Raw genomic sequence first — 18,943 nt, 5'->3', positions numbered from 1 at the left:
GAGTCTATAGAATTTTGGAATATGACTACCAATGATTTTGCTACTTTTAGGGCCATTTCCTTAACTACTCAGGGATGCAGATAATCAGGCTTCAATCCCATCAATTTCCACAACACCATTTCTTTACTAATGCTCATTTCCTCTCGTGGGTGCCACAGTGATTAGCACTGCTGCCTTCAGTGCCAGGGACCTGGGCTCGATTCCCAGCTTGGGTCACTGTCTGTGCGGAGTCTGCACGTTCTCTCCATGTCTCCATAGGTTTTCCCCCAGTCCAAAAGACATGCTGGTTCGGTGCACTGCCCATGCTAAATTCTCCCCTCAGTGTACCCGAACAGGTGTTGGAGAGTGGCGACTAGGCATTTTCACAGTAACTTCATTGCAATTTAATGAAAGCCATCTTCTAACACTAATAAATAAATTCACAAGATTACTCTCGTACTCTATTTTCCCCCTCAATCAATTCTTTTAACCTCCTTCGGTGAAATCCAAACTGCTCCCAATCTTTAGGTCTGCTGCCTTTCTGGCCAATTTGTATGTCTCTTCTTTGGATCTAATTCTATCTCTAATTTCCCTTGTAAGCCATGGTTTAGCCTCCTTTCCCATTTTCCTTTTGTGCTAGAAAGGAATGAACAATTAATGCAGTTCACCCATGTGATCTTTGAATTTTGCTATTGCCTATCCAACATCATCCCATTAAGTAATGTTCCCCTATCCATCATAGCCAACGCATGCCTTGTAGTTTCTTTCATAATATTCAGAATGCTAGTCTCAGAATCTTCATCTTGATGGAGAATTCTATATTATGATTGACTATCCCCAATGGGATTCACACAACTAGATTGCCAGTTATTAGTTTCTCATAACATAGTATCTTTTTCATTACATTGTACCTTTTCAGTAATAAAACATACCAAAGCATTTCACAGGAATAATATACAACAAAATCTGACACTAAGCCACATAAATAGATCAGTGAACCAAGCTTTTGGTCATCTGCAATCAAGTAGATTTTAAGGAGCATAGTAAAAGAGAGAGATAGCTAGAGACTGAGTTTCAATGATGGAATTCCAGTGTTTAGGATCAAGGCACTGAAGGCATAGTAACCAATGGTGGAGTGATTAAAAATGGGGACACAAGAGGACAGAATTACAGGGCTGATATATTGAAATGTTACAGAGCTGGAGGAGATTGGATAAGAAGCATTGTTTCATTGGAAATAGCTGAGGGAGAGCTACAGACTAAGGCCAGTAAGTTTAAGAGGAAGAGCAGGCAGGGAGTAGTTGTTGAACACAGCAAGACTTGGTGGTCTGAAGTGCATTTATTTCAACGCGAGGAGAATAACAGGTAAGACAGATAAACTTAGAGTTTGGAACTATAATGTTGTTGCTATTACAGAGACTTGTTTGAAAGAGGGACAGGATTGCCAGCGAAACATTTCAGGATTTAAATGCTTCAGGCAGGATAGAGGGGGATATAAAAGGGGTGGGGGAGTTGGATTACTGGTTAAGAAGGATATCACAGCTGTACTGAGGGAGGACACCTCGGAGGGTTCAGCTAGCGAAGCAATATGGGTAGTGCACAGGAATAGGAAGGGTGCAGTCACAATGTTGGGGGTTTATTACAGGCCTCCCAACAGCCAGCGGGAGATAGAAGAGCAGATATGCAGACAGATTTTGGAAAGATGCATAAACAACAAGTTGTTGTGGTGGGTGATTTCAACTTTCCCTGTATTGATTGGGACTCACTTACTGCCAGAGGTTGGATGGTGCAGAATTTGTAAGGAGTGCCTAGGAGGGTTTCTTCAAACAATATATAAATAGCCCAACCCGGGAAGGAGCCATATTAGACCTGGTATTGGAGAATGAGCCCAGCCAGGTGATTGAAGTTTCAGTAGGAGAGCATTTTGGGAAGTGATCATAATTCCGTAAATTTTAAGGTGCTCGTGGATAAGGGCAAGAGTGGTCCTTGGGCGAAGGTGTTAAATTGTGTGTGTGTGTGGGGGGGGAGACGACACACGGGGGGGGGGGGGGGGGGAAACGACACACGGACTAACTACAACAACATTTGTCAGGATCTGGAGTGTGTAGATTGGGGAGGCTGTTTGAAGGTAAATCAACATCCAACATGTGGGAATCTTTCAAATGTCAGTTGATCGGAATTCAGGACCGGCATATACCTGTGAGGATGAAGGATAAGTGTGGCAAGTATCAGGAACCCTGGATAATGAGAGATATTATGAGCCTCGTCAAAAGAAAAAGGAAGCATTTGTAAGGTCCAAAAGGCTTAGGACAAATGAAACCTTTGAAGATTATAAAGAACATCGGAAGGAACTTAAGGAAGGAGTTAGGAGGGCTAAAAGGGGTCATGAAAAGCCCTTGGCAAACAGGATTAAGGAAAATCCTAAGGCATTTTATACGTATGTAAAGAGCAAGAGGGTAGCCAGGGAAAGGGTTGGTCCACTCAAGGATAGTGGAGTGAATCTATGTATAGAACCAGAGGAAATGGGTGAGATACTAAATTAATACTTTGCCTCAGTATTCACCAAAGAGTGGGACTTGATGGATGAGGAGCCTCGGCTAGGGTGTATAGATATTCTGGGTAATGTCAATATCAAAAAGATGGTGGTATTGGGCGTCTTAAAAAGCATTAAAGTAGATAAGTCCCCAGGTTTGATGGGATCTACCCCAGAATACTGAGGGAGGCAAGGGTGGAAATTGCTGGGGCCTTGACAGAAATCCTTGCATCCTCATTGGCTATCCTCCAGTCCTCTGCAACTTCACCTGTAGCCAACGTTGTTTCATTGTTTAAAAAGGGATAATCCAGGTAATTATAGGCCAGTGAGCCTTACATCAGTGGTAGGGAAATTATTGGTAAAGATACTTAGGGACAGGATTTACTCACATCTGGAAACAAATTGACTTATTAGTGATAGGCAGCATGGTTTTGTGAAGGTGAGTTGTGCCTCACTAACTTGATCGAGTTTTTCAAGGAAGTGACAAAGATGCTAGATATGAGAAAGGTAATGGATGTTGTATATATGGACTTCAGTAAAGCCTTTGACAAGGTACCTCATGGTAGACTGCTACGAAAGATGAAGGCACATGGGATCAGAGGAGAGCTGGCAAGATGGATATTGAACAGGCTTGGCCATAAAAGACAGAGGGTAGCAGCAGAGGGGTGCTTTTCTGAATGGTAGGCTGTGAATAGCGGTGTTCCACAAGGATCAGTTCTGGGACATTTGTTGCTCGTAGTATATACAAATAATTGGGAGGAAAATGTAGTTGGTCTTATTAGTAAGTTCGCAGACGACTCAAAAATTGGTGGAGTTGCGGATAGTGAAGAGGATTGTCAGAGGATACAGCAAGATATAGACCGGTTGCGACTTGGGTGGAGAAATGGCAGATGGAGTTTAGTCCGGACAAGTGTGAGATAATGCATTTTGGAAGTTCCAATGCATGTAAGAATTATACAGTAAATGGTAGAACCCTCAGGAGTATTGACAGGCAGAGAGATCTGGGCGTATATGTCCATCAATCACTGAAAGTGGCAACGCAAGTGGATAAGGTAGTCAAGAAGGCATACGGCATGCTTGCCTGCATCTGTCGGGGCATTGAGTATAAAACTTGGCAGGTCATGCTGCAACTGTACAGAAACATAGTTGGGCCTCATTTAGAATATTGTGCACAATTCTGGTCGCCACACTACCAGAAGGATGTGGATGCTTTGGAGAGGGTACAGAAGAGGTTTACCAGAATGTTGCCTGGTCTGGAGGGTATTAGCTATGAGGTTGGATAAATTCGGTTTGTTCTCACTGGAACGACGGAGGTTGAGGGGTGACCTGATAGAGGTTTACAAGATTATGAGTGGCATGGACAGAGTGGATAGTCAGATGCTCTTTCCTCGGGTAGAAAAGTCAAGTATGAGGGGACACAGGTTTAAGGTATGTGGGAAAAAGTTTAGAGGAGATGTGCGAGGTAAGTTTTTTTTTACAGAGGGTGGTGAATGTCTGGGACACGCTGCCCGGGCAAGTGTTGGGAGCAGGTACGATAGCGGCATTTAAGGGGCAACTAGACGAATATATGAACAGGATGGGAATGGAAGGATATGGACTCTAAGTGCAAACAGTTTTAGTTTAGGCAGGCATCATGATTGGCACAGGTTTGGAGGGCCGAAGGGTCTGTTCCTGTACTGTACTGTTCTTTGTTCTTTGGAAGCCAACGTAGATCTACGAGCTAAGAATGTTTTTTGGGAATTCAAATACTGGTTCTCCTTTTGTTCCCACTATTTTAGACTAACTAGCCTATAGTTTCCTGATTTCTGTTTCCCTCCTTCCTTGAACAGTGGCGTTACATTTGCAGTTTTCCAACCTGCTGGAACCATTACAATCCAGGGAAGTTTGAACGGTTACAACCAATGCATCCACTATCTCTGCAGCACTTCTACAATCCTAGAAGGTAGACCATCAGGTCTAGCGAGCTTACCAGCCTCTAGTCCCATTAGTTTTCTTAACCTTAGAATGGGAATTATGACATGCGCGTGGCCACCCCTCCAATCCAGAGAAACTACACCAGCCAGCATAATACTGCGCTCCCACGTTTGATCTTCAGCATGCGCCAATTAAGCTAATCACAGCTCGAGTAGTGAACGCTACAATTACTTCATAGTCAAATCAAAGCTATGATGGTGCATTTATATAGCAGTCATCACAACGTCAAGGTGCCTGGGAATGGTTCAAAAGCAATGAAACATTTTACTGGTTGTGATCACTGTTATAGTATAGATGATAATTTGCAGAGAAGTGACCACACGATTTCCAAGCAATATTGGATGCAGGATAAATATTGTCCTGGACACTGGAAGAACCCATGCTCTTCAAATAATGCCATGGATTTTTTTTTACATCCACTCAAGGGGCAGATAGGATATCCATTTAGCATTTCGTTAGAAGCTTATAAGCTATGGAATAGGATTTGAAACCACGACCATCTGACTGAGAGGAGTGCGTGCTTCCATAGAATCAAAAGCAAATAGTACAGCATTTTGGGGGAAGGAGATAGGAGCATGGGGTCAGAGGAAATCAACTCTAGCTCTCAATTCGAATCTAGAAAAGATTCTTTTAAAGCATGAAAAAAAATACAAATGCATAGCAGGTCAGTAAAGATTCCAATACACTGCATCAAGATTGGGGTAGATTGGAGGAACTTCTGAACTTTGCCTTTGCTTTCCAAAGGCAGTCACAAATCTATGCCACTCGAGTGTTGCACAGAATCACAAGGCCTGAGTCTGCACCAGCTCTCCAAATGATCATTACTTAGTACCATTCCCTGCCTTTTCTCCATACCCTTGCATTTTGTTTTTATTCAAGTCATCATCTAATGCCCTCTTGAATGCATCAATTGACCCCACCTCCACCAAACTTCCAGACATTGTACTGCAGACCCAAACTACTGTGAGAAAGAGTTTATTCTCATATCACATTTGCTTCTTTTGCAACTCATTTTAAATCTGCGCTCTCATGCTTGATCCTTTTATTAGCAGGAACAGTTTTTCCCTATATATTCTGTCCAGCACCATTATGATTTTCAATGCCTCTATTAATCTCCTCTTAGCCTTCTTCTTTCCAAGGAAAACAGTCCCAATCATGGCATGGCACAAATCAATTCCAGCCTCCCAGATTGCCTGGATCCACTACAGTTCGCCTACTGCCTCAACAGGTTCACAGCAGCTGCCATCTTCCTGGCCCTGCACTCAACCCTGGAACACCTAGATAACAAAGACACCTGTGTCAGACCCCTAATAATTGACCACAGCTTAGCCTTCAACACCATTGTTCCTACAAAACCCACCTCCAAACTCCGTGGCATGGTCCTGGGCTCCTCCCTCTGCGACTGGATCCTGAATTTCCTAACCCACAGAGCGCAATCAGTAAGGATAGGCAACAAAAATTCCTCCACGATCATTCTCAACACTGGTGTCCCACAAAGCTGCGTCCTCAGCCCCCTACTATACTCCTTATACACCTACGACTGTGGGGCCAAATTTCCCTCCAACTCGATTTTCAAGTTTGCTGGTGACACCACGTGGTGGGCTGGATCTCAAACAATGACGAGACAGAGTACAGAAACAAGATAGAGAATCTGGTGAACTGGTGCGACAACAATAATATTTCCTTCAATGTCAGCAAAAAAGGAAATAGTCATCAACTTCAGAAAGCATAGTGGAGAACATGCCCCTGCCTACATTAATGGGGACAAAGTAGAAATGGTCGAGAGCTTTGAATTTTTAGGTGTTCAGATCACCAACCTGTCCTGGTCCCCTGCCAACAATATAGTTAAGAAAGCCCACCAATGCCTCAGAAGACAAAGGAAATTTAGCATGTCTGCCAAACTTTTACAGATGCACCAAAGAAAGCATTCTTTCTGGTTGAATCACAGCTTGGCATGGCTCCTGCTCTGCTCAAGACCGCAAGAAACTACAAAGGGTCGTGAATGAAACCCAGTCCATCACGCAAACCAGCCTTCCATCCATCAACTCTGTCTACACTTCCTGCTGCCTCGGAAAAGCAGCCAACATAATTAAGGACCCCACAAACCCTGGACGTATCCTTTTCCACCTTCACGTACCAACCGACTCAATAACAGCTTCTTCTCTTTGCCATCAGATTTTTGAATGGGCCTACCTTGCTCTAAGTTGCTCTCTCTCTACACCTTAGCTATGATGTAACACTACATTCTGCACACTCTCCTTTCCTTCTCTATGAACAGTATGCTTTGTCTGCATAGAGTGCAAGAAACAATACTTTTCACTGCATACAAATACATGTGACAATAATAAATCAAATCAGCCTCTCTAACCTTATAACATAAGTTTTTCACCCCGGAACCATTCTTGTAAACCTCTTCTGCATTCTCATCCTTCCTAAAGCTCATTTGCCATTTATTGAGTGTACATGCTTCAGTAAACCACACCCAAGGTAAAACTGCGCCTCTCATCAGAAATTCATAGTCCATCTCAAATTGCTGACACCACCAATGGCAATTTTAAAACTGTAGTCAAGCTGTAGTCCAAATAGCTTCTTCAGACACAGGCTAAGTTTTAAAGAATACAGCCTTCCATTTTACTGTTGGACATTGTGAATGTCCAACTAAAGTACTACAAAAATGTGAAATTTGTACAATTGCACTTGATTAAACCCAACTGCAGTTTATATTTCTCATGCGAAGTACTGCACAGTCACTCAATTCCAGGTTCACAGAGTCTGCAAGAAAATTCACAATCTAATCCCATTTACTGAAGTCCTCCAAAGGGTTAAGGTACAGAGATGTAATTATGTACTTTAAAGGTCAGTTCCTGTTCCACCCCTCCCCCAGTCCTAGACAGGAAGCTCTCCAAGCTTCTACAAAACAAATGAATCAGCTGGAGCAGAGGAGCAGCTGATCACCTTTGTTTATCCTCATTTCTAATCCAGCACAAACACCGGTCTTTTCCATCCCTACCCCACATCCCCCACCCAAAAAACAAATCACACATTCTTCTGCTCAACACGGAGTCAACTGCTGGCCTACCCTGGTATGTTCAGAATCTTTTATACTGATAATAATTTGTTTTAAACAGAAAGAACGAAAAAACAGTCTGCAACTGCCATTGCTTACCACAATCACATGAGGTGAATGCACTAAAGACTTCAATTCATTAAGATCATTTTCAGCCTATTAACAGAGACAATAATAATTAGTTTAGTCCAAGGCATTCAATGCAAAGAATCTGTGTACATCAGGTACAAGAGAGGTGAGAGAACATAACCTTTTCCCATTCTCCATCCATTACGTGATTGCGGAATTTAGTTGCAGAAGGATGCTCCAAGCGGCAGCCCGATTCCTGCATCAAAAGATCCACTGTTTGGCTGCAAGAGAAGTAATTTAAATTTTGAAGCCCAACCACAGCATTGAAAAAGGAAATCTGGGACAGAATTCTGATGACAACTTACCAAAAAACTCCACAACATTTACAATACAAATGACCAGATCACTACACTCAAATGTTAAATCTATTTTTTTCAAAAGAAGTGTCATGATGTCATCATGTCAAACTTGTAGCCTTTGCTTAATGTGCACGCGTGGATATGTATCGCTGTAAATCCAATATTCATCTTCTATAGACGGTCAATAATTTCATCACTTAATTCCACAAATAGTGTGGTCACAAAACACCCATCCCATGGGCCCCTTCATGAAATTCCAGGTTTTCCTAGGCATGTGATCCAAGTAACCTTGATTTTCAGTCTTTTAGTTATTTTCCCAAATCCAAGTCCTATTCCCATCAAATACATTACAGTATAAGGAAAAACATTTTATCACCAAATGTTTATCACCAATGCTGCCTGGTTTGGAGGGTAGGTCATATGAGGAAAGGTTGAGGGAGCTAGGGCTGTTCTCTCTGGAGCAGAGGAGGCTGAGGGGAGACTTAATAGAGGTTTATAAAATGATGAAGGGGATAGAGTGAACGTTCAAAGACTATTTTCTCGGGTGGATGGAGCTATTACAAGGGGGCATAACTATAGGGTTCATGGTGGGAGATATAGGAAGGATATCAGAGGTAGGTTCTTTACGCAGAGAGTGGTTGGGGTGTGGAATGGACTGCCTGCAGTGATAGTGAAGTCAGACACTTTAGGAACATTTAAGCGGTTATTGGATAGGCACATGGAGCACAGCAGGATGATAGGGAGTGGGATAGCTTGATCTTGGTTTCAGATAAAGCTCGGCACAACATTGTGGGCCGAAGGGCCTGTTCTGTGCTGTACTGTTCTATGTTCTATTGATTTTGTATTTTGAATCTTTAAGGTTGATTACTTGGTAATTTCCTTCTGTATATCACAGCAAGATCTAAAAAATAGTTAAAATGATTGATGTTGGAATTAATTAATGTGGGCGGCACGGTGGTTAGTGCCAGGGACCTGGATTCGATTCCCGCTTGGGTCACTATCTGCGCAGAGTCTGCATGTTCTCCGTGTCTGCGTGAGTTTCCTCCGGGTGCTCCGGTTTCCTCCCAGTCCAAAAGAGGTGCTGGTTAGGTGCATTGACTATGCCAAATTCTCCCTCAGTGTACCCAAACAGGTACCGGAGTGTGGCGACTTGAGGATTTTCACAGTAACTTCATTGCAGTGTTAATGTAGACCTACTTGTGACACTAATAAATAAACTTTAAAACTTTAATGAGGAATAGAATTAAAAATGGTTCTGTTACATCAATATATAGTACCATGCCACTAAATCACAGTTAAGATACCTTCACTGGCATTCAGAACTCAAGTACACAAAACTGGTCAACCCATGGTATTTATTTCTTCCAATGTACTATTTATGGTTTGGACTTAAACACATGCTCAACCTTGAAGTGAAAAACCACACACATTTTTAAGGAAAGGAAATTGATATTTCTCTGATCCCTAAAGATAACTATACAGAAGTTTTAGGCTATTAGGGCTGGCAGTAGCAAGGTGGTATTGTCACTGGACTAGCAATCCAGAGACCCAGGGTAATGCTCTGGGTTCAAATCCCACCGGATGGTGAAATTTTATTTCAATAATAATCCGGATTTAAAATCTTGTCACAAAAACTCATCTGGTTCACTAATATCGTTTAAGAAAGGAAATCTGTCATCTTTATCTGATCTGGCCTACATGTGACTCCAGATCCACAGAATGTGGTTGACTGAAATGCCCTTAGGGAAGGGCAAATGCCAGCCAGTGATGCCCACACCCCATGGACGAATAGAAAAACTTGTTGCTGCTTCCTATTCTGAATAGATTATATCCCATGAAGAGTCGCTCAATATTCACAAGCAGCCACAGAAAAGACTCCCAACACACCTGGATAGAATGTTTCCTCGATATAAGCAGTTTGAAATTGACTAGGATCGGTGAAAACATTCAAAATATGAGATGAGTCTAAACATTTGTGTTCATTCCAACCATTATTTTGTGCAACTATCTATGCTGCCACCACAACTCCCCCATCCCAACTTTTTCCAATTGCTATTACACATGGCACAGTGGTTAGCACTGCTGCCCTCTTTTTAGGTCAAACCAAACCAAGTAAACAAACTCAGATTAAATCAGGACAAAGTAAAAGGGGCAGCTCCCCAAAAAGGAGGGGGAACAGCCCGAACAGAAATCAAAGTACAAAGGAAACTTAAAAACATCAAATTAAAATGTGATTATTGGGGTCAATAATGCACCCCAACCCCTGCGGTGTTTTTAGCACCTGGGACCTGGGTTCAATTCCCAGCTTGGGTCACTGTGAGAAGTTTGCACATTCTCCCCGTGTCTGCGTGGGTTTCCTCCGAGTGTTTCAGTTTCCTCCCACAGTCCAAAGATATGCAGGTTAGGTGGATTGGCCATGCTAAATTTACCCTTAGTGTCAGGGGGAATTAGCTAGGGTAAATACATGGAGCTATGGGGATAGGCCGCGGGTGGGATTGTGGTTGGTGCAGGCTCGATGGGCCTCCTTCTGCACTGTACAGATTCTATAGGTTTTGAGTGAGGTTAATAAAATGGGAAAATGTGACAAATTCATGAACTAACCAAATTCTACTCCAACGTCCAAAAGCAATTTTCAAACTCAAACATATATCACCAGACTGCAATTACTCCCCAAGGTACCCCCTCATCCAGTTCTTACAAACTTGAGGCTATACTGGGGCAAAAGAAGAGGTCAGGGTGAAAGGGTTTGGTTTCTTCAATTCAATTAAAAGAATATTTCACACTGGCCCACCCTAATATTTCTTGCCTGATTTTGTTTTTCTCTTCAGTGCGCTATTAATTGCTTTTATTCCAAGTCAAGAAAAATAAATTCACATTTGACTACTTTGGTCAGTATTGCGCCTTGGTTTGGCCTCAGTATTTAAAAAGTTTTTTCAAAACATATTTCCCCAGCAAGTTCTTGGTCTCTGAACGCTCCCACAAAGCTGAGTGCTTGCTCCATTTCTCTGAAAGTAAATACATCATATTTCACTCACTGCCCAGGTTTTATTCAATTAATCCAGTGCCCACCATGCTGAGATTTACCAACTGATCTCATTTCACTCAACACCCACTCTTCCAGATTAGTTGAGGCTGCCGTGCTGTTTCCCTTGGGCAAACACAACCCCAGGTTGACTGAGATGCACTATGTTGGCTCTCACAGCCTGTGTACACAGAGCAAGCACCCACTCAGTAACGACACCATCTCCCCGCGGTACCCGGCCGGCCGCCTCGGCCTTCACTCACTTCAGGCCCAGGCCGTGCAGGTGTTGCCCGATCAGGCGGATGACATCCTCGTCACTCTGGGCCAGGCGCTTCTTCTTCTTCAGCGAGCTTTGCTCGGGGTTGATGCCCCCAGGCCCGGAAACCAAGGAGATGGTGGCGGAGGAGGAGGGCAGACCGTTGGAGTGAGCGGCCGAGGCCTGGCTCTGGGAGGACGGGGAGAAAGCGGGGCCACCGCCGCCGCTGTTGGAGGTCGGCTCTTCCCCGGGCTCGGCCTGGCTGCAATCCCGGCCCGACACATCCCCGTTCTGGGCCCCCGCCGCGGGAGGCTGGCCGCCGCCTTGGTTCCCGTTCGCCTGCATAACACCCGGAGCCTGGCGCCCGGAGCCGCCGAGGAGCAGGAGGCCGCTGAAGTGTCCCGGGGTGCTGGCGCCGAGTGAAGCCGAACCGAGTGCCGCCGCCCCGGCCTCGCCCTCCGCCGCTCGCTGCTTCTTCCGCGGTGGCGGAGACACTCCGCCGCTCTCCGAGTCCGAGGAAGAGGAGGAGGCCAGAGTGAACGGCGTCTTCTCGGCCGCAGCTGCCGCCGTGATGGGGGCTCGCTGCTCTCGCTCTGCCCAGCCCTGGCACCGATCGACAGCAGCTGGGAGGGCAGGGCAGCGGGGGTGGGGGGGTGGGGGGTCCCGGCGCCTCCCTACTCCCCGCGCCGGGAGGGAGTGGGTATGGGGTTGAGGGGTATGGAGGGGTTGGGGGGGGGGGGGTGAGGGGTTGGGGGGGGGGGGGTGAGGGGTTGGGGGGGGGGGGGTGAGGGGTTGGGGGGGGGGGGGTGAGGGGTTGGGGGGGGGGGGGTGAGGGGTTGGGGGGGGGGGGGTGAGGGGTTGGGGGGGGGGGGGTGAGGGGTTGGGGGGGGGGGGGTGAGGGGTTGGGGGGGGGGGGTGAGGGGTTGGGGGGGGGTGAGGGGTTTGGGGGGGGGGGTGAGGGGTTGGGGTGAGGGGTTGGGGGTGAGGGGGGGGGGTGAGGGGTTAGGGGGGGGGGGTGAGACAGCGCGAGGGATGTGGGTCACAGGGAGCCCCGCGCGGCTCTGCTGACAGTTGGCTTCGGGCGCGAGCGCCTTCCTAACGGTCGCCCGGCCGCGGGGTTTCCCAGACTACACCCTGAGGGCCGCCTCGCGCCGCGGCGACACTGACCGCGGCTGCGCCTCTCGGTGCCGGCCCCGTCTCCCCCTCGAGACCGCGCCACCACCGCTTCCCCTCCCGTCAGGTTAGTGTCTCCTCACAAAGTGTGTATGAACCCTCCCTGCTGCCGCCGCCGCCGCCTTCTCCTCCTCCTCGCTGTCTGTCTGTCTGTCTGCCCCCTCTCTCCTGTGTTTTTGTTGTTGTCGCTCCGGCCGCCGCTAATGGAGTCCTCACAACAAGCCAGCCCAGTGTCAGCGCAAATTCCCACACTCCAGTCCGAGGGGCGGGGCCTGGGGGCACGTCCGCCTCGCGTCATCGCGTACACTAAACCCCGCCCCTAAACCATGTGCTTCCCTCTGCCATCCTTTGACACAATGCATCAGCCTGTGTTTCCCCAAGTCTTACAAATGCAGGCACTTCGATCTATACATCCCTTGTACGTTTACATTGCAAATTCTTTTAGGTAACTTGTCACGCTTCTGCATGGCCCATCTACGAGTGGTGACGTTTTGGGTGCAAATGACCAGAAGTGCAGACTTAATATCTTCATCAACGGGGACGAAGTGGAAAGGGTCGAGAGCTTCAAGTTTCTAGGTGTCCAGATCACCAACAACCTGTCCTGGTCCCTCCACGCCAACGGTATAGTTAAGAAAGCCCACCAACGTCACTACTTTCTCAGGAGGCTCAGGAAATTTGGTTTGTCAGCTATGACTCTCACCAATGTTTAACAAATGCACTTTCTGGTTTTATCACGGCTTGGTATGGCTCCTGCTCTGTCTAAAAACTACAAAAAGGTCGTGAACGAAGCCCAGTCCATCAGGTAAACCAGCCTCCCATTCACCAACTCCATCTACATTTTCCACTGTCTTCAAAAAGCAGCCAGCATAATTAAAGACCCCATGCACCCCAGACATATGCTCTTTCATCTTCTTCTGCCGGAATAAAGGTACAAAAGTCTGAAATCACCGACTCAAGAACAGCTTCTTCCCTGCTGCCATCAGACTTTTGAATGCACCTACCTCACATTAAGCTGATCTTTTTCTACTCCCTAGCTATGACTGTAACACTATATTTCTGCACCCTCTGCTTTCTGTGGAACTCTTTACCGCAGAAGGCTGTGGAGTCCAGGTCATTAAGTGTCTTTAAGAGATAGATAGGTTCTTGATTAATAAACGGATCAGGGGTTATGGGGAAAAGGCAGGAGAATGGGGATGAGAAAAATATCAGCCATGATTGAATGGCGGAGCAGATTCGATGGGCCAAGTGGCCTAATTCTGCTCCTATGTCTTATGGTCTTATGGTCTTCCCTTCTCTATGAACGGTATGCTTTGTCTGTATAGTGTGCAAGAAACAATACTTTCACTGTATATGACTACAATGGACAACAATTATCGAATCAAACTATAATAGCAATAAATGCAAATAAGGCCAGGTAGTGTGACATTAAAAAAATCAATGCAGAATCAGGCTGAATGTAAAAGGACCAGATTGGCGAAGATCAGGAATTGGATCAGGCTCAAGATAGGGTGCAGTGCTTTATCATGTCAGCTTGAATCTTGTATGTCTGTCTTGTGGGGATCATAAATTGGATTCAATTTGAATTTGGTTTTTGGAGCAAGCAAGGAGACGGATTCAGACTTGCCTGGTTCACTCTCTGCATTGGCATTGTAACTTTAAGAATAGAGTTTTAAAAAAGTAGAAGGACCAGAGGGGAATTTACATAAAAAACAAATAGGAAAAAAGACTGGCAGCTAATATAAAAGAGAATTCCAAGATCTTCTAAAAGCTTCTAAATAATAAAAGGGTGGTAAAACAAAGAGTGGGGGTGATTAGGGATAAAGAAAGGGGGCTTGCACATGGAGGTAATTACAAAGGAATAAGCTGCTACCCAGGCAAAGGTGAGAGAGGAGGTAAAAACAGAAATGCTGGATCAACTCAACAGGTCTGGTAGCATCTATGGAGAGAAATAGAATTAATATTTCAAGTCCAAATGACCTTTCTACAGGGTCCTTCTGTAGAGGGCTCACAGGAACATATAAAATAGGTGCAGGAGTAGGCCATTCAGCCCTTCCAGCATGCACCACCATTCAATATGATCATGGCTGGTCATGCACTCTGAGTAGTCCACTCCCATTTTCTCTCCATACCCCTTGATTCCTTTAGCCGCAAGAGACACATCCAGCTCCCTCTTGAACATATCAAACAAACTGTCCCCAACAGCTTTCTGTGGTAAAGAGTGAAGAAGTTCTTCCTCATCTCAGTCCTGAATGGCTTTCCCCTTATTTTTAGACTGTGACCCCTAGTTTTGCACTTCCCCAAGGGGAAGATCAGGAACATTCTTCCCGCATCCAGCCTGTCCAGTTCCATCAGGATTTTATATGTTTCTATGAGATTCCCGCTCATTCTTCTAAATTCCAGTGAGTACAAGCCCAGTCGATCCAGTCTCTCTTCATATGTCAGTCCTGCCATTCCAGGAGTCTGGTGAACCTTCGCTGGACTCCCAAAATAGCAAGAATATCTTTCCTCAGACTAGAAGACCAAAACAGCACACAATACTCAAGGTGTGGCCTCACCAAGGCCCTGTATAATTGCAGCAAGACATCCCTAGTCCTACACTCAAATCCTTGCTATGAAGGCCAGCATGCCATTAGCTTTTCTCACTCCCTGCTGTACATGCATGCCAATCTTTAGCAACTGTTCCACCATGACACCGAGGTCACGTTGCACTTCCCTTTTCCCTAAACTGCCACCATTCAGATAATAATCTTCCTTCCTGTTTTTGCCACCAAAGTGGATAACCTCACATTTGTCCACATAATTTGCATTTGCCAAGTATTTGCGCACTCCGCTAGCCTGTCCAAATCACCCTGCAGCCTCTTAGCATCCTCCTCACAGCACACACTGCCATCCAGCTTAGTGTCAGCTGCAAATTTGGAGATTTTGCATTCAATTCCTTCATCCAATTCATTCATTTTACTCAAAATGTTAAATCTGTATCTCTCTTCATAGCTGCTGCTGGATCTGTTGAGTTTGTCCAGCATTTTCTGTTTTTATTTCAGATTTCCGGCATCCACAATATTTTGCTTTTCTGAGCGAGGAGGTAATTGGTACACTGGAAGAAAGAGGAAGTGTCAAAAAGTTTATCTTCACTTAAAATTGATAAGTACCAGGACTGGATAAGATATACCCAACATTACTGAAGGAAATGAGAGAGGAAATTGGCAGCAGTGATAATCTTTCAGTCTCCCTTAGACACAGGGGCGGTGCCAGAGGACCAGAGAATTTTAAACGTTACACCTTAGTTCAGAAAAAGGTGTAAGAGTAAAGCCAACAACTACAGATCAGTCAATTTGACTTCAGTGGTAGGGAAACTCTTAGAAACTATAGTTCAAGATAAAATCAATAGTCATTTAGACAATTGCAGGATAATTAAGGAAAACCAGCATGGATTTATTAAGGGAAAAACATTTTCAACTAACTTACTGAATATTTTTGAGGGGATAACAGAGAAGGTTGACAAGAACAACACTGTTGATGAGGTGAATACGGATTTTCAAAGGGCATTTGAAGAGGCATTTCAAGCAGACTTGTGAGCAAAATTCTAGCTCATGGAATAAAAGGGAAAGTAGATACCTGGATAAGAAATTGACTGAGTGAGAGGAAACAGAGCAGTAATAAGTAGTTGTTTTTCAGAATGGAGGAAGGTTTGTAATGGAGTTCCACAGGAGTCAGTGTTGGGATGCTTGTTCTTTCTGAAATTTATTAATGACCTAGTTTGTGGTGTTCAGGGCACGATTTCAAAATTTGCAGATGATACAAAGATTGGAAACCTTCTCAACTGTGATGAGGATAGTCTTGATATTCAAAAATACATCAAAAAATGCCGCCCCTACTACCTTCACCTCCGTTATCCTGATGGCAGTTTACATCCCACCCCATGTGGACTTGAAGATCGCGCTGGACGAAATATACACCACGACGAATAGCCTTGAGATGAAACATCCCGAGGCCTTGTTCATCATGGCTGGGGACTTCAATCAGGCCAAGCTCAAGAGCGTATTACCAAGTTACCACCATCACGTCTCCTGCTCCACCAGAGGCCCAAACATCCTAGACCACTGCTACACAAATATCAAACATGCCTACCGCTCTATCGCCCGCCCACACTTTGGCAAATCAGACCACAAGGCTATTGAAGAAGGGAAAGGGTTAATGTTTTTTTTGTACTCAACGTATTTTGTACCTAAAAGGTTGAACTTTGTACCTGGAATGTATCATAAACATAACCCTTCCTTATGGCTAGTCTCCCCTTTGTTTATATTGCTCCTGGTAGTAGTATAAGCCATTTGTTCATGGTTCCCTCGCTTGTTTATGTCATTCTGATAAAACAGACAGTTAAATATAGATGTTGGGTTGTAAGTCTTTCTTTCCCGTAGGCTTGTCTATGATTTAAACAAAGGAAGCAGCTACCAAATGGTAGAGTGCGAGAATGGCCGTTTGACTCCCACTGGGACAGCTGCAATCGCACACAGTCACTTCAAAGGAAAAGCCGCGGGAAGAGCAGGGAACCAGAGGTGGCACCTTGACTACAACTACCAGGAGAATTGTGCTTTATGACCCAAGGATACCAGATAGTCTCTAACCATGATCCAGAGACTATCAGAAGCTGTTAAAGGAACTATAATTTATGATCAAGGACTGTTAACTGGACTTTGCTTTATGACTTGTATTGGGAACCCTGCTGTATAAAGGTCCACGCTTCTTGTGTTCAGAGAGAACTTTGGTTTCCGCTTCCAAGGGGTCAGGTTCTCCCTCAAGCTTGTGAGAATAAAGCCTGACTGTATTTTGACTCATACCAGCCTCAAGAGGTATATTTACCGACTTCAGCTATGCTCCTGCTCCCGGCTTACAAGCAAAAACTGAAGCAGGAGAATCCATCAAGGAGAGTCTTGCAATGTTGGTCTGAGGAATCGGATGATCTCCTACGGGGCTGCTTGGAGTCAGTGGACAGGTCAGTATCTAAAAACTCTGCGACCAGCCTGAACGAGTACGCCACTACAGTAACTGACTTCATTAGTAAGTGTGTAGAAGACTGTGTGCCAAAGAAGCAAATCCGTCTGTTCCCCAACCGGAAACCATGGATGAACAGGGATATCCACTGCTTGCTGAAGTCATGATCTGAGGCGTTCAAGTCAGGCGACACTGACCTATACAAGAAAGCCAGATATGATCCAAGGAGATCCATCAAAGATGCCAAAAGACAATACCGGAACAAGCTAGAGTCCCAGGCTAGTCACACCGACCCCGCCGATTATGGCAAGGTCTGCAAGACGTAACAGGTTACAAGATGAAGGCATGTAAAATCGCCAGCTCCAACGCACCTCTCCCTGATGAGCTCAATGCATTCTTTGCTTGTTTTGAGCAAGAGGTCAGTGAGAGCACACCCTCCACCCTGGAAGCCCTGGATGTACCTGTATCTAGGGTCACCATTGCAGATGTCAGAGCAGCTTTCTTGAAGGTCAACCCACGGAAAGCAACTGGCCCGGATGGGGTACCTGGACGTGCACTCAGATCCTGCGTGGATCAGTTGGCGGGGGTATTCACAGTCATCTTCAACCTCTCTTTACAACAATCTGAGATCCCTATCTGCTTCAAGAAGACGACCATCATCCCGGTACCTAAGAAAAACCAAGCAGCGTGCGTTAATGACTATCGGCCGGTGGCTCTGACATCCATCATTATGAAGTGCTTCGAAAGGTTAGTCATGGCATGAATCAATTCCTCACCATTTCCCTGGCCCTGCATTCAACCCTGGAACACCTAGATAACAAGGACACCTATGTCAGACTCCTATTTATTGAATACAGCTCAGCCTTCAACACTATTGTTCCCACAAAACTCATCTCCAAACTCCGTGGCCTGGGCCTCAGCACCTCCCTCTGCGACTGGATCCTGAACTTCCTAACTCACAGACCACAATCAGTAAGGATAGGCAACAACACCTCTTCCACAATAATCCTCAACACCGGTGCCCCACAGGGCTGTGTTCTCAGCCCCCTACTATATTCCTTGTACACCTATAACTGTGCGGCCAAATTCCCCTCCAATCTGATTTTCAAGTTTGTTGACGATACCACCGCAATGGGTCGCATCTCAAACAATGATGAGACAGAGTACAGGAATGAGATAGAGAATCTGGTGAGCTGGTGCGGCAACAATAATCTCTCCCTCAATGTCAACAAAACGAGGAGATTGTCATGGACTTCAGGAAGCGTAAAGGAGAACATGCCCCTGTCTACATCAATGGGGACGAAGTACAAATGGTCGAGAGCTTCATGTTTTTAGATGTCCAGATCACCAACAACCTATCCTGGTCCCCCCATGCTGACACTATAGTTAAGAAAGCTCACCAATGCCTCTACTTTCTCAGAAGACTAAGGAAATTTGACATGTCAGCTACGACTCTCACCAACTTTTACAGGTGCACCATAGAAAGCATTCTTTCTGGTTGTATCACAGCTTGGTATGG

General features: G+C 45.4%; 1 protein-coding gene across 8 annotated transcripts in view; it reads right to left on the bottom strand.

The window, feature by feature from the left end:
• The window catches only part of wdr26a (WD repeat domain 26a), a 173,593-nt gene extending 161,614 nt beyond the window's left edge, over window positions 1–11,979 (bottom strand). For 5 of the 8 annotated variants that reach the window (XM_078212132.1, XM_078212127.1, XM_078212130.1 and 2 more), the window contains exons 1-3: window positions 11,267–11,746; window positions 7,804–7,903; window positions 7,653–7,709 (exon numbers count right to left, since the gene is read on the bottom strand). In XM_078212132.1, coding sequence (XP_078068258.1) covers window positions 7,653–7,709; window positions 7,804–7,903; window positions 11,267–11,604 — 495 coding nt within the window. In that variant the 5' untranslated portion in view covers window positions 11,605–11,746. Of the gene's footprint in view, window positions 1–7,652; window positions 7,710–7,803; window positions 7,904–11,266 lie in introns of all 8 variants that reach the window. The other 3 variants (XM_078212131.1, XM_078212129.1, XM_078212135.1) reach the window with 3 other exon arrangements.
• Window positions 11,980–18,943: the final 6,964 nt, after the last annotated feature.

The sequence above is a fragment of the Mustelus asterias genome, chromosome 5 (assembly GCF_964213995.1).
Source record: "Mustelus asterias chromosome 5, sMusAst1.hap1.1, whole genome shotgun sequence".
Lineage (NCBI taxonomy): Eukaryota > Metazoa > Chordata > Chondrichthyes > Carcharhiniformes > Triakidae > Mustelus > Mustelus asterias.
This window is presented reverse-complemented; position numbering and strand designations above follow the sequence as displayed.